Genomic DNA, 15,168 nt, shown 5'->3' on the forward strand with positions numbered 1-15,168 from the left:
GATAATATAGTTTGCTGTTTTGCTTCGTGCTTTTTTTGGATGTAGATGCTCATCATGTCCCAGCATGCCTTGCAGAACTACACTGTAAAAAGTTCATCAGTTTAACATTTGGTTAACATAAAGAATCGCTGACACTCCTGTTTACTCGCCACTAGAAAAAGAGTTTCGTGTCCTACTGGACTGTTTGCGGGACCTCAAATAAACACAGTTTAAACACACACACACACACACGCACACGCACACAGTATTGGAATAAAGGCATTATCTGCTTTAACATTATCTACTCTTAACTTGGTTTGTTTGACCACTGAAACTGTTGTAGCAAACCAGACTATGCCTTAATGTTCATTAGATTGTCCTCTAATACCCCTGTGCACACAGCAGACTCTAAGAGGTTAACAGGTTTGTTGTCACAGATCAAAAAAAAAAAAAGGTTTGGGGAAATCCCTCTCCTATATACATCGTGCGAAAGAAAGCACATGTTGCGCTACAACACATGTTGTGTCCAGGAATCTACGCCTGAAATTTAAAAAAAACACACACACAACAAAAACAGCACAAAAAAGGAACCAGCCACAATGCAGCACACATCAAAAGCGACCTATGAATGACGCTATGTTTTCTTAACCTGCGGGGTGATGTAATGCCTGGCGCTGTTTGCTTCCCTGCAATGGTTTATGAAGAACAATGTCATTTTATTATAGGAGCATTCATTATCACTGTGATGACAAATAATTTCAGATTACAGTTACAGTTACAACTTTGTGGTTAAGTGAAACCAGTGCGACAGATGAGTTGTTCGGCAGAAGTGTAACATTTTACTTTTACAGCACTATTTTACCTTAACTGCTTTATTGTCCTAAGGATGTGTAAAGTCTTTTAAGTGTTTTAAGAATTTTTTACTCTTTTTAACTCCACCATTTTTTTTTCCTAGTTAGGATTAGATGTTTTTTTTAAGTAGTTCTGGAGACGGACCTTGCATAGAGAACATGCCTTCGCTCTTCTCTCACTTGATTTTATGCAAATGCCCAGTGTTAACAGAACGAATGCTGTAAATACTAAACATCTGCAAATAAGTTTTAATGTGAGTTCTGAAATTAGGGTACAGTACAAATGTCTAAATATTCTTAGATATACTTACATCTACATGTTATTGTGCTCTAGAGAATCTGTTTTTCTCCAATAAATATAATGTGTAACATACCCATCGCTCACCATATTTATCATATATATATCGCTGGGGCGATCGTGGCTCAAGAGTTAGGAGTTCGCCTTGTAATCGGAAGGTTGCCGGTTCGAGCCCCGGCTTGGACAGTCTCAGTCGTTGTGTCCTTGGGCAAGACACTTCACCCGTTGCCTACTGGTAGTGGTCAGAAGGCCCGGTGGCGCCAGTGTCCGGCAGCCTCGCCTCTGTCAGTGCGCCCCAGGGTGGCTGTGGCTACAATGTAGCTTGCCATCACCAATGTGTGAATGGGTGGATGACTGGTTGTGTAAAGCGCTTTGGAGTCCTTAGGGACTAGTAAAGCGCTATACAAATACAGGCCATTTATCATATATATATCATATTTTTTAGCCTACTCATATGAGTTTCATGTTTGACCTCAAAAGAAATATAAAATCAAAATAAAAAAGCACATTATTGTCCTCCATGGCACCTCCTCTGTGCCAAATGAAATGATAAGAAACCACAGACACACCACAGGCTTTGACTCCAGGGAACCCTTAAAATGTGAAACACTGACAATCTACAAAAAAAGGACAAACTTTATTGCTGTCATTTAAACGTCTGTACATCTGAAAACAATTATAAAAACAGTGATTTTACAGTAGCACTTCTTTGGATAATACTAACGTAAAAATTACATTGTATTAAGAGACAATAGATAGGCAAAATAAACCACTCCCCTCCCGTTTGACAGCCCTCACTGGCCAATGAGAGGGGGAAGGAGGGCATGTGTGGATAGAGTATAAGAGAGGTGATATCCAGGTGGAACATCACACAGGTGAGCATTCACATTCACATTAATGCCTGAGGATATTACTTTACTGCACCACACGCAGGAGTACGCCTTTGACCTAGCAAGGTACATCTATCTTTGCTGTGCTTATTCACTCAAGTCAGGGTTTTTTTTGTCTTTTCTTTTCATATGATGGTGTCTGATAAGTTAGAGAAGTGGTGTAGAGCTTGTGTGTGACAGCTTCTTTCACTTCTCAGTTCATGTTTGATAAAGTTTTGACCTTTGGTTCTAGCAACTGATGAGGTCGTCTTCTCTTTCCAGATCATCCTTTTAGTATGCTGACAGAAATGGAGACGGTGAGTTTGATCATATTTTTTTTGATAATTTCTCTATTTTTTGTTGGGCATTGTGTAAATGGCAAAGAAAGGCATATTTATATATTTATAACTGGATCTGAGTGACAATTTGGTCTTAAATATTACCATGTCATCTATGTATAGACTGAGGGTGAAAGGGTATTTGAAAAATAGGTTATCAAAAGCTAAGCTATATGGTACGGTTACCTGAATGTTATCTGCGGCCATGAAAACACAAACACTTGCATAAATTTGCCAGTCAAACTAAAATACGCATGCTTGCAGTGTTGTTCCTTGGCTCTTATCCAAAACACAAATCCTTCAGCACAGAGCTAGGATCAAATTAATTTCATTAGTGTGAGATATTTTTTCTTAAGTTTTCCAAATGTGTGCTATTTAAATTAATCATATTATAAGAATGATCTGTGCTCCGTTTTTAGGGCTCTAAACAGACCGAGGCTCATTCAAAATTGATGAATGTGTCCATCAGTGATCTTCAGATAGCAAAATCATTCACTGTGTGATGCATCATAGCACAACAGTGGCACACAACAAAACATCAATGGGCTTCATGAGAAAAAAGAAAGAAAACAAAACAAAATGGGTGTTATGTCTCATAGTAACGCCTCAGGCTATCACTGACAATAGATACAACAAATGCAAATGTTCATTATGTCCTGCCGTGTGTCTGTCAGATGGCTTATGCAACCGAGATCAAGCTAAGTGGAAGCAGGGGGGCCTGGAGTGGAGTGGCTCCTTCCTCCTGCCCTGAGGTTGACCTGGAAGTCATCGAGGAGTACCTACAGGAGCATTCACTGGAGGTCCAGCCTGCACAGACGCCTGCATCACCTCTGACCTCAATGGGGCAACACATACACTCCCACCAAGGCACCAGAATTATAGGTTAGTGTCATGGTGGTAATGATGGTCGGGGGGGAAAGATAAGAGAGAGATGCCAGAGTGTGTCTGAGTGTGGATTATTTCTACATATCACTATATCTCTTTTGTGTTTCTCTATAGAGAATAGTTGGTCAGGTCAGCATGCTTATGAGTGGCACTGTGGCTCTCACAGTGAGGAATACAGACAGCAGCCTGAAGCCTGGCCTAGTCCCCATGACAACCAATGGGTAAGTTCAAGAACCTCAACTTCCTAGTAAATTTAGCCTTAATTATCTTTTTCATACTGTGAGCCATTACTGTGTGACAGGCATGATCAACTCGAAGTAGAATTTAGACTAACATGAGCCATTTCATTGGTGTTATATATGATTTATAAAGATAGTTACACGTTTTTTTGTGTGTGTGTGTGTGTGTGTGTGTGTGTGTGTGTGTGTGTGTGTGTGTGTGTGTGTTCACCACAGGGACACATAGCATATTCCGATGAGGCATCTGGATACATTGACTCAGATTCCCAGTCTAGCAGCTCCCAGTACCAGGATTCGCCATCACCATCCTCTGACACAGGGAGCAGGAAGGACAGAGATCCCCTGCCTCTTGCACCACTGTCAGGTAGAGTGGCACACACACACATGCAAACACACACACACATACAAACACCCACACAGACATAAATAGAACCACATTTGAACATGTGTGTAAGTACTAAAACTCTCAACAGCCTACAAATACCAAACTTCTCCCACACAGCATTGTGTTTTCATGCACGCACATATGAGACAGTGTTACCTCATATTTGTATTTACATCCCTTTTTTCCTCCTAAGGAAAGAGGAAGGAGCGGCTGTTCCAGTTCCTGTTTGAGATGCTTCAGACGCCATCAATGCGTAGCTGCATCTGGTGGGTCCAGTCCTCCTCTGGCACATTTCAGTTCTCTTCCCAAAACAAGGAGAGCCTGGCCCAGCTGTGGGGTCGGCGAAAGGGGAATCGCAAGCCCATGACGTACCAGAAGATGGCACGGGCTCTAAGGAACTACTCTCGCACAGGCGAGATTCACAAAGTTAAACGGAAGCTCACTTACCGCTTTGATGAGAAGACGCTAAAATGTCTACAAGGAGACTCAAATACAATGTAGAAACAATGACAGAGAATCTATATTGGCATAGAAATAGAATAAGGACAAAGGATGTCAAGGGAAATCACTTTGGGTGTCCCATGAATCTCTTGTCTGCTTATTATAGTTCTGTGGCATTTTTGAATAACAAATGAATACTGAGTATTTGAAAGCCAGAAACGGACACACCGTAGCTCAGAGTCAGTTATACATACAGACCCACATTGTATTCAGTGTGAGGGGATGAACTATAAATGCAAACTTCAGGTACAGGCTAGGTGGGAGAGGTAATCTGGCTTTTATCATGTAAATCGAAAAGGTTATTGTATAACATCTACTTTATAAGTAGAACTTAAATCCTTTAAATAAAAGTAGCAAATTTCTCTTCTTTGTGTGTGATTCTGTATCGCAGATATTTAGCAGATACAGTATACAATCATCTTCTTCATTTTGGTTAAGAAAACATGATCTGTTTGTGTCAAAAATGTCTTTTTTTTAATGATAAAATAAATCTACACATATTTTCAGAACATCTGACTATATGCTTGTCTGTGTCTGTCTAAAATGATAAAGATAACCTGCGCAGTGCATGTGGCTCAAATAAACACAGATGTGCTTTCAAACTGAAGCAAACACAGATATGGACGGACAGACCTGCACCCACAGCCAAAATTGTATGCAAAGTGAGCATGCAGTGAAAAACCGCCACTAAAAACAGACGTGTTAATCAGTAACATCTAAAAAGTCCCCCCTGCACACACAGAAGAGAGCACACACAGATACACACCCTAAACTTTGATGAGAAATAGAGTAGTACTTTTTTTTTTCTATAAAGCTGCCAAACTGAATTTCAGTCCCAAGTTAAATAAACAATAGTACAATATGTATACAATTCTAAAAGCCCAACCCACATAGGTCATCAAACTTGATTTAATGAAAACACACTCACAGGTTTTGTTCCAGTAGTTTCTTCATGCCACATTTGCAATGTCAAGTAGTAAAAGTGACTAATTTAGTGTATTCATGTATTGTATTTATGTATGATTTTGAAGTACCTGTTTCGATACTTTCATTCCAAAAGAAAGGCAGAAAAGAAATTCTACCTTTTCCTGAAATCCATGTTTCCTTTACTGCGGTTACCAAGTACCATGTGGCTTAAAATTTAACATTCAAAGTTGAGTTCATAGATGATGAACTCTTGTAGATCATTCTCTCCACTAGTAAAGACTAGTGATTTTTAGCCTCAAGCTGTAAGGCTCAGAGTAAAATGCAACTGTAATAGCAATTCAGTTAGGTAATAAATATAACCATTATATGCCATTAAAAACCTTTGGCTTTATAACATTGTGGATGGGACTTTTATTTGCATGAAAGCTTTCACTTTTGATTCATTCGATACACTACGTTTTGCTGATGATACATCTCTACTTGGACTTGTCGTAACTGAGAACTTTTAAATGTCGTCTTGCTGCAATTCCAACTTTTTTTTCACCCCTTACAGCACGAAACACACCCCTTTCGTGGAAAAGCCACATTTACATTATTCGGAGCAGGGAAAGGCTCTTCACTTACTGATGAAATACAGATGGTGTCTCCATGGAGTGCATGCCTGTTGTTTGTGCACGTATAAGCGCATGCATGTTCGCATATAAAAAGTATCAGCTCAGTGCCTTCTTTGCTAAATTGAAGCCAAAAGGAACAACAGACTTTCTTAGCAACAAACCGTCGAATGTGTTGGATGTTACTCAGCTGCCTTCAAGGAAACTTGTTCTGTCATTCGTAACAGCTTCTGGTTGCCTTGCTCTAATGGCTGAATGGAGCTGGGTGGCCTACACAGTACTAGAAGTGCTTATTGCTGCAGCATGTTGCTTTGGGAATGTGTTGGTGATGTGTGCTGTGTGTTTCGGTATCCGGGATTCCCTTCGGGAACCAACATTCTGCTTCCTCGTGTCCTTGGCAGTGGCTGACTTCCTTGTGGGTGTGGCCGCTGTGCCCCTTGCAGTATTATTGGATGGCTGGGTGAGTCTAATCCCTGAGTTGTGCCTGCTTCTCTGCTGTGTTGTGCTGGTGTTGACGCAGGCATCTGTGCTATCACTGCTAGCAATTGCTGTGGACCGATACCTGCGGTTGCACACACCACTCAGGTGAGGTCGGAACTCTGGGTCACTTGTTTTGTAAGTGAATACTGTGTGATATTTTCAGTTTTTCCCTTTTATTGTGTTTTATCCCTCTCTTTCAGATACAAAGCCTTGGCCACACAGAGGCACACATGGATCGGCGTGTCTGTTTGCTGGACACTTTCATGTCTCCTTGGCTTCACTCCTCTATTTGGCTGGCACAATTACTCCTCCCCAGCATGTGATTCTACCAACACATCTTCCACTTCTTTCATCCATCCGCCGTGCACTTTCCTCTCAGTTATCTCCCTCCCTTTCATGGTCTACTTCAACTTCCTCGGATGTGTCATGGCACCCCTGCTGGTCATGACCCTCCTCTACACTCGAATCTTTTGGAGCCTACAGGGACGTCTAAAGGACAGCTGCCCTCAGACCCAGGCCTCTCTGCTCAGGGAGAAGAGGCTGGCCTGTTCCCTGGCTCTCGTTCTCATCTTGTTTGCTGGCTGCTGGATTCCTCTCCACCTGATGAACTGTCTGCTGTTGTTTCAAGGCCCTCAAGCTGTCACACAGGGAACGCTCTATACAGGCAGGTGACAGTACTTTTTCTAGCCCTTACGCAGTTTGCAGCTGGTTGTTAAATATTCAAGAGCATGTGACTCATTAACACCACTTGCTGTGAAATGTAACACTAGCCAATCCAAATTTTCCAGGTATTCTCCTGTCTCATGCCAACTCAGCAGTCAACCCTGTGATCTATGCCTATCGCATTCCAAAGATCCAGCAGGCCTACAGTCAATTATGGAGGCGCTTCCTTGCGTGGTTAAACTGTTGCCATCGGAAAAAAGCAGGTTCGCAGATCATTAACATGCAGCTAAGCCATTAACACATACATCTGGATAAAGATGGAACACCAGTCTCCAATAAAGGGCCTTTTGGAGTTCAAAGGACTTTGTCAGGAAGTTTCTATCTACTCATAGAATCTGTGTTCAACCATCATTTAAAGCTTTATTAAAGCTAATCACATAGACTGGGGAAAGAAGCCAGTTGAGTGTAATTTTCATTTACGGATATTTGTGTGCAAACTTTATTCTACAAATAGCAATTTCCTGTGTCTCCACTAGAGGGCGGCATACACTAACACACGGTACAGCTCCTGTTCGATGACAATCACAACTGCAGTGTGTGACAAATAATTTCAAGTTGCCATTCACTGATTTTTGGACAACTTATTTAAGACAAATGTGACTTTATTAAAATGTACATATTTTAAAAGCACATAAGTTAACACTTCCAGTCAATTCAACACTAATCATAGAGGTCCTGCGTGTCGTCCTCCTCCATTTTTATTATATCTGGCAATAAAAGTCATACTTGAGCCATGAGCATGTGTTGTATGTTCCTCAGTGTGCAGTGAGCTCCTCAGGGAAGGCAATAGACTGTATAGTTATCACCTGAGCAGGGTGCAGTCCCACCCACCAAACTATACAACCTACTACCTCACCCTGTCAGAGCCCAAGTCAAACACACCCCAGGTTCACCTTTCGAAAAATGTACCTATTTACCTGCTCGACGTGAAAACAAGAATAAGACTGCTGAAAGCTCATATTTTTGCTTGGAGATGGCAGTCGGCGAGTGGCTGACTCGGCTGTCTCTTGGGAAAGACAGTAGATTGTATAGTTATTTAAAAAAGAGGTTACAAAACCCCACAACTATTCAATCTACTACCTCAGCTCCAAGGACAGCATCCACGTTGCTTCAACATCGAAGATCCACAAAGGTATCCTTCCTGCAATGGCACAAAGAAAAAAGGCGCTAACTTGTCACTGAAATGCATCTGGTTATTAAAGTATTATTCTCGTGTAATTTTAAAAGTTAAATTCTTCACAGTATCTTCGAGTGACGTCTTGAAATTCAACCTCTGCAAAAAGGAGCCTAGTTGCATTTTCGCTTTTATTCTCCGTGTCTGTTTTATTTTGGTTTAAAATAGGTATGGCTCAAAGTCACGAGTGAAAGTGCTCATGCCTCATGCCAACAAGTCTTCAACTGCCAAGATTTGGAGAAACATTTATCACTTCTAAACAAAAGAAGACCCTCGCAGATTTCCCGAATTTGCACATCCTCACCGATCGACCCTGTTTTTCTGTAACGTCTTTAAGAAACACGTTCCATTAAAATAAATCAGAGACAAATAATTTTAACGGTAAGTGGATGACGGAAAGTGAGAGCACTAATGTGTGAAAGCCCAACAAACAACTCACTGGCTTCCTGAGACTCTGGCATGTGATCGAAAGAGAGAAAAAAAGAGAGCTGCTCGATTCTGTGCCAGGAATCCTTTACCGTTTTCGCCAAAAACTGAGCTCATTCCAGCGGGCTATCCCTGTGTAGGCTGGCTGCTGCTTCTCAGACGGAGGTACACACACAGATGCCTGCAAATATGGCTTCCACCAGCTGCCTCTCATTGAATACAAAGCTGGGATTCTGCCCCCCAAAACACAACAACGAAACACAAAATGGCGTCTTGCACATCGGCCATTTTAGGTCTGCTTTAAAACACTGTAAGGGTCTACCTTTTAGGTTTTTCGTGAGCTTGCTGCATCGTGATGAAGAAAGCACAGCTGTTCTATCGGGAGTGATGGAGAGTCAGTCCTGTGCCAAGCACTAAGGCGAAGCCAAAAGAGCCAGACGACACACTCTATCACGGGTACTGAGCGAGAGGGAAACTCTAACTTTACTTATCAGACAGCTGGACGTTTCACAGAGAAAAAGGCATGATCGCATACAGCATGTCCCTGTCCGTGTAATGTTTCAGTAGCACCCTCACCAAGCGGGCAGGCAGGCTTTTTTTTTTTTTTGCTCTGTTAAAGTTTTATTCATTTGGGAAGTAGTTGCTTCTCCTTCAGCCAGTAACAGTTAAACTATTGCTAAACATGAGATAAAGATTAGCTTCGTGCACATCAGGTTGACATGTCAGTAACTGCGGGGTTAATGAGTGGCAGACAAATGCCAGACCTGGGCCTCAGACTAACAGAGATGAGGTTAGAAGGTACACTGCCTGCATAAATTAGCATACAGCCACAACCCCTGAGACTTGGTCCAGACCAGCCTATAGTTAGCATGCAGTAGACCCTGCTAGACTGACTACAGAAGACCAGACAGACAGAATGGGGTGGGGGTGCGCTGGCATGACGCCCAACTCTGTCACCATGCCAGTGACAGATCTATGAGCTCTGTTTAGTCGCCAAGAAACGTCCCCTGACTGCAGCCGTGTTTGGAGGACAAGGCGAACAGACTAATACTGATACGACACAGTGTGTACTCGGAGAAATGGGTCAAGTTAATGAAGATTTAACAAGACGTCTGATTATGAAAAAAAATGCACACAATAAATGCTTGTGGGGAGTTCTGTGCTTTCTGGGTTAATTGCGCAAAACTGGAGTCCCGTTCCCTCGACTGTTTTGGAAACACCGAGGCCAAACTCGGTCAGTCACGTGCAGTCCGTTTGGCGCTGTCGTCTGTGAGAGCGGATATTTTCTGTGGCGCTTAAAACAGGTACGTATGTCCTGGCTGGGCCCGATAACTTTTTCTTGTCAACAGCGAAAATAAACGCAGCTCTCGTCTGTGGGGCAGCTGGGAGGAACTTGAAGAAATCTGGCCTTCTGAGTTAATCCCATCTGCCTATCAGACAGACTGTGCATCTGTCACAGCAGAATTATGGCTAAATGTTTGTAAATTCACAGTGGCGGTATTCAGTGTAAGCCAAGAAACGTGGGCCTTGTCCACTCGTACCCTCTGATAACACGACTCTGTTGTGACCAACCAGGATATGTTTTTCTGGAGGCAATTTCCTGCTTCAGCCTAGTCATCCTTCTCTGGGTGACAGTTACACGTGTATTTTGAGGTTTCCAAAACCCTCTGACAGTATGAGCTCTTTGGCATCACTTCACTCTTTTCTCTATAAAGCCCATAGAATAAAATTTCAACATCAAGTCTTTTTTATGCCAGTTTTTTACTAAAACTGGGAGGCCTTTTTAAGACGGTAAAAAATTATTAAACACTTTGCCTTCATTATGTTTTTAGAAAAAAGGCAAAGTGGACTTTTGTGGACCACAGACTAAAATCAGAATGGATGCCAAAGAGGTTTAATGTTTTAATGGACATATTATTGACCACGGCATGCCATGCCCATTAATTTTGTCCTTTCTTCTTTCTTTCTAAACATGCCAGTGTCAAACAAAGAGCAAATGCCATTAAAATGGCTAGCAAAGTGAACTATCAGTTTTATACAGGTTTTACAAACTTCCAACGTCTCCATATTAAAACAAACAAAAACCCATGTGAAAAAAAGGATTTAAAATATAATGGAAAGCAGCCTTAGCTCCTTCTCCTCCACTGACGGGAGGATTCAGAATTTGTCCCCCACCGGGTGATTTATTCCTTGTCCGATGCAAACAACGTAAACACGCGGGTTAATTATCAAATCGCAGAACACTCGCAGCGTGCCCAGTTGCCAACAAAAGTCCTCAAAATTGGAGCAGATTATCGCAGGAAGCAGAGGCAGGAAAATACCTATTGGATTGCTTGGTCCCTTGGTCCGCGAGACAAAATGAATGTTTGGCACAGACACAACGGACGGGGCACCAGACGATTGGTACAGGTTCTTGTGTGTTTCTCTCTCTTTCGCTCTCTGAGCTTTGTGCCAAGAATGGACAGTGTCTGTGTGCCAGGCAGAATTTCAATAAGGGGAGTAAGGAGGTGGAGGTGGTGGTGGTTAAAGAGGGGGAGGAGCGGTGGCGTTGATGGAGGAAGTAAGCCACAATAGATGGCAGAGTGAAGAATTCCCCGACTGATTCCTTGTCTAACTCACGTCCATTCTTACTGATCCTCTTAAAAGCACCATGGTGACTTTATCACACAAGCTTTTTCATCCTCCCACTCTCTAAGGAATGCTATATTCCTGCATTAAAGGACGAAGGATCGGAACACTGAGCCTCTACCATCCCACTTGGCATGGTGCCCGCTCTGATGTTCTGTATATCCTCATTAGCTAGGCACAACACACAGAGCTCATGCTCGCATGTATGCAGAGATATGCTGCCATATGCGCGTACTAACACAACCATACACTGGTACAGACAACACAGCACAGTTGCTCAAACTGTGGGCATTAAAGGAGCTCAGTTGATCTTGATTAGATGAATGGTAATTAAATAAAAAGGCTTCTAGTCTTTTGCGATCAGTGTTTTGGTTTTGTGCAGTAGATGGCTGCACAGACAAATGTTGAACTGACATGAGTCAGTCTGAGAGCTAGATAAACATGCTGGACAGTTTGTTTGAGGAAACGATATATGACCCAGATATGCCAAGAGCATATGGGAGTCACTGTGCTGACTATCAGGTTCCAACAACATTCTGACCTATAGATACACAGATAGAAAAGGAGCTATGGCTGACAGGCCAAACAGCCAGTCTCCAGACTTGGGCTGTCTGGATAGTCCTCCAAGTAGTCGAATGGCTAGTGTGTGTCTCTAAAATCTCTGAATGAAGAAAATCTGAAAGACAAGAAGGTTGCTTTCCTCCTCTCCATCTACTTTCTCTGTCCTCTCCTCTCATCTCCACTTGTCTATGCTTTTGCTAATGTGCTAATGAGATGTGTGGTTACCATGGTTTCAAATGTTTCTGATAGCTCAGAATCCTGCCCTTGCATGTCGCTACACGCCCACATGTTAGAGCATTTACAAATGCCACACGGTGCAGACTATACACAAGCATGCACGTATACAGCATATAATCACAAACACTTGGAAAGGTATGCCCTTTCAAACCCAGTGCATGTGTGCGTGTGTGCATGTGCATATTTGTGCACATGCACACAAAGAGAATGCGTGCAAAAGTGCAAAGCAGTGTATGTCAGGACGAAACAGCTGCAGCTTCCTGCATGAGAAGAGAAACTTCCTGTTGCTTTGCTCCAAACCGCGGTCGGTCAGCCAAGATATCAACCAATCAGCTATGTCGAGGCTGAATGAAGGAAGTAAGCCTGACTGCCTCTAGGAGAAAAACTCAGAAGCATTATGAGGCAACACGATAAGTTCATCTGAGGATACGAGAGGGGCGGGGAAAGAGCACTCCCACTCCTACCTCTCTTTCTATCTCTGTAACTTTTGATCTCTATATTTTTTCAAGCCCTTTTTCCTCTTAACATTTGTCTTTCTTTAGTACCACATTTTGATATGCAAAAAATGCAAAAAACAAACAGGGTTAAGAACTAAAAAACTAGTTTAAATTTGTTATGCAGCCATTTGCCACTTTATGCGAAAGATAAGCATTCAGGAAAAAATAGAGACTTGACAGAGTAGCATACCCGCTAATTGTGAGGGGTATGTTGAAAAGGTCTGATCGTGTTCTCTGTTTACACGTGGCATGAAGGCGCCATTTTAACACCAACTCCTATTTAGATGCAATATGTAGCACTGGCATAAAGTTGTCCACTTAGGTTCCTAATTACATGTACAGTAAGCAGATATTTCAGTGTAATATATGACCAACTAAATTTGGTTAAATTATTGCAACGGCTCTTGGTCAATATGCACATTCGCTTGTCTAATTCAAGTGCAGTGTTCTGGTCTCTGACATACAGCTGTAATCAAAATTACCGTTATATACGACGATTTTACATATTGCCTAAATACACACCAGTCACATAAATGCTACCGCTCATCTTTAAATTTCTTCTTCTCCTGTGGCACGTCAAACCGTTGGTAAAAAACAAAAAACAAAAAAACAACAACAACAAAACCAAATAAAACAAAACATTCGTCTTACTACTGAAAAAAACCCCTTTTTCTTTACAGCATCGTCGGTTTCATTTCTGCCCAATGCTTCCTCTGAAATGTAAAGTGGCATATATAAAGATGTTAATGACGCAGTGTTGTAGCAGCTACCCTTTGGCAAACAGACACAACTCTAGACTGCAAAAGCATAAAACTGGATACACAATTGCACCAGCATACATGTTTCCGTGAAACTTCTGCCATATATCTGACTTTTTACAGTGGCTAGAAACAAAGAAAGTAAATATTGTCCTTATATTACCTATTGCCATGGCCCCGGATGATAAGAGATTTGTGCCTCACTTGTCCCATAACAGCTCTTCAACACTGGTTAGCGCCTATACTTACACTAACCTGAAGCTTACAACCATTCTCAAGCCACACAACCCTCTGAGGTCAGTAAGTAACCAAGAAGGCCTGTCGTCCCTCTTACCAGTCTCCAAAGAGACACCTGTTCAATACAGAAAACCACAGAAAATACTGTTGACCACCCTGTCAGAGCCTGCTGTCCTGCGGCAAAGAGGGGTTCAGGTTAAGACAGAAAGAGATACAGACACCAGGGGAAAGAAGATTGTCAGCAGGGAGTCGCAGTGTCCCTCTGAGCTCTAGAAAAGTTTCTCCTGTTATGTACATTGAGCCAAAATGGCGCCGAGGAGAGTGCGGCGTGGCAACGGATAACAACAGACAACGTTTAGGAGAAAGACCACGATAAAGGACAGAGAACAGGGCGAGAGGAACTCGGGGAGACAGACTGCAGGGAAAAGGTGTCACAGGATTAAAAAAAGGAAAATACCTGAAGCCTGTAGTGAGCGGCGGGCTGGGCCGGAGGACTGAAGGAGAAGAGGGCCGTGATGGCGGGAAGAAGGGAAAAGAGAGGAGTAGAGCACACCCTCTGAGAGCTACACCCCCTTCCCACAATCCCCTCCTACTGGCGTGAGTGCGTCTGTCCGTACACGAGGTGACAGAGGGACGTCTGCTCACACACAGCCACTGTAACACACACGCGAAAAGAAAATACATACACACACAAACGACAATATCAAACACACTGTGCTCAACCAACAGCAAAGAGGTCCAAAACAGACCAGCAATAGACTTGCATTACTGTCAGTGGCGTATAACCAAAACAGAGTCAAACACGAGAAGACGCCAACAACAGAGGAGTTAAGAACACACATACACATAATCAATTCACCAGCCTTTGGATCACCCTCTGCTCTGCCCTGTGCTGTGTTTGCTTCGGTCTGCCAGCCCACTTTGGCACCGCTGCCAAGAGGGAAGGAGAGAAAAAGGAGGGGAGGACGGGAGGAGGTGGGGGGTGCAGAGACACAGAAAGAGGAAGGGAGTGACATGCTGTAGCGAGAGAAGGAACAGAAAGAGGAGGAGTCCGAGAAAAGAGTTAAGACTGAGAGTGTGCCACAGAAAGACAAGAAAAAAAAAGTATGAGAAGAAACGTCAACTGTCGTGAGCCGACACGGCGACACAAAACAGTCAGGTATCAGCTAACAGCGGCACCGAAATGTACACGTTTATTATCCAATATCCAAAACGCACCTCTATCCACATACCCCACTCATACTATCCTGCAGCAACAGACAGATGGCGAGAGAGACAAGCAGATCCCGACACTTCTGCCATATTGTTCCATCTCACCATGTTCATACAATCAATAGATTTTTTTTTTTAAAAGAAGCTCAAACTGGCTTGAGATTTCTTATATATGCTGTTGGACTTTTGTTTTTCAAGTTCTCTCACCAGAAAAAGGATTCCTGGCAGACTTCCTGTCTTTTTTGACATCTCTGTTCTGCCCGTTTTTCTTTGCGTTTCCCCTCAATTCGTCCTCTCTCCCTCCATCGGGGATAATATCAGCCCTCGTGAGAGGGAGGGCTTTGAGAGAGTT

General features: G+C 42.7%; 2 protein-coding genes and 1 long non-coding RNA gene across 3 annotated transcripts; 2 read left to right on the forward strand and 1 right to left on the reverse strand.

The window, feature by feature from the left end:
• Positions 1-1,782: 1,782 nt before the first annotated feature.
• Positions 1,783-4,722, forward strand: LOC134618750 (transcription factor Spi-B-like). The gene is made up of 4 exons (XM_063464303.1): positions 1,783-3,217; positions 3,335-3,441; positions 3,676-3,823; positions 4,038-4,722. Exons 1-4 carry the CDS (start codon positions 3,010-3,012, stop codon positions 4,343-4,345), a joined length of 771 nt encoding a protein of 256 aa, XP_063320373.1. The 5' UTR covers positions 1,783-3,009; the 3' UTR covers positions 4,346-4,722.
• Positions 4,723-5,681: 959 nt separating this feature from the next.
• LOC134618798 (adenosine receptor A3-like) lies at positions 5,682-7,345 on the forward strand. Its single transcript, XM_063464373.1, has 3 exons — positions 5,682-6,468; positions 6,564-7,027; positions 7,152-7,345. Exons 1-3 carry the CDS (start codon positions 5,921-5,923, stop codon positions 7,322-7,324), a joined length of 1,185 nt encoding a protein of 394 aa, XP_063320443.1. The 5' UTR covers positions 5,682-5,920; the 3' UTR covers positions 7,325-7,345.
• Positions 7,346-8,142: 797 nt separating this feature from the next.
• LOC134618799 (uncharacterized) lies at positions 8,143-14,610 on the reverse strand. Its single transcript, XR_010091931.1, has 3 exons — positions 14,449-14,610; positions 14,062-14,258; positions 8,143-8,227 (listed from the first exon to the last, which is right to left on the reverse strand). It is a non-coding gene; the product is annotated as an uncharacterized LOC134618799 (long non-coding RNA).
• Positions 14,611-15,168: the final 558 nt, after the last annotated feature.

Source organism: Pelmatolapia mariae, linkage group LG20, assembly GCF_036321145.2.
Source record: "Pelmatolapia mariae isolate MD_Pm_ZW linkage group LG20, Pm_UMD_F_2, whole genome shotgun sequence".
In the NCBI taxonomy this organism is placed as follows: domain Eukaryota; kingdom Metazoa; phylum Chordata; class Actinopteri; order Cichliformes; family Cichlidae; genus Pelmatolapia; species Pelmatolapia mariae.

Excerpts from the sequence above, each read along its gene's own strand:
- LOC134618798 (XM_063464373.1), top strand. The coding sequence starts at position 5,921 with ATGGAGTGCATGCCTGTTGTTTGTGCACGTATAAGCGCATGCATGTTC. Across the intron at positions 6,469-6,563 it reads CGGTTGCACACACCACTCAG|ATACAAAGCCTTGGCCACAC; the intron begins GTGAGGTCGGAA and ends CCTCTCTTTCAG. Across the intron at positions 7,028-7,151 it reads ACAGGGAACGCTCTATACAG|GTATTCTCCTGTCTCATGCC; the intron begins GCAGGTGACAGT and ends CAAATTTTCCAG.
- LOC134618750 (XM_063464303.1), top strand. The coding sequence starts at position 3,010 with ATGGCTTATGCAACCGAGATCAAGCTAAGTGGAAGCAGGGGGGCCTGG. Across the intron at positions 3,218-3,334 it reads CCAAGGCACCAGAATTATAG|AGAATAGTTGGTCAGGTCAG; the intron begins GTTAGTGTCATG and ends GTTTCTCTATAG. Across the intron at positions 3,442-3,675 it reads GTCCCCATGACAACCAATGG|GGACACATAGCATATTCCGA; the intron begins GTAAGTTCAAGA and ends TGTTCACCACAG.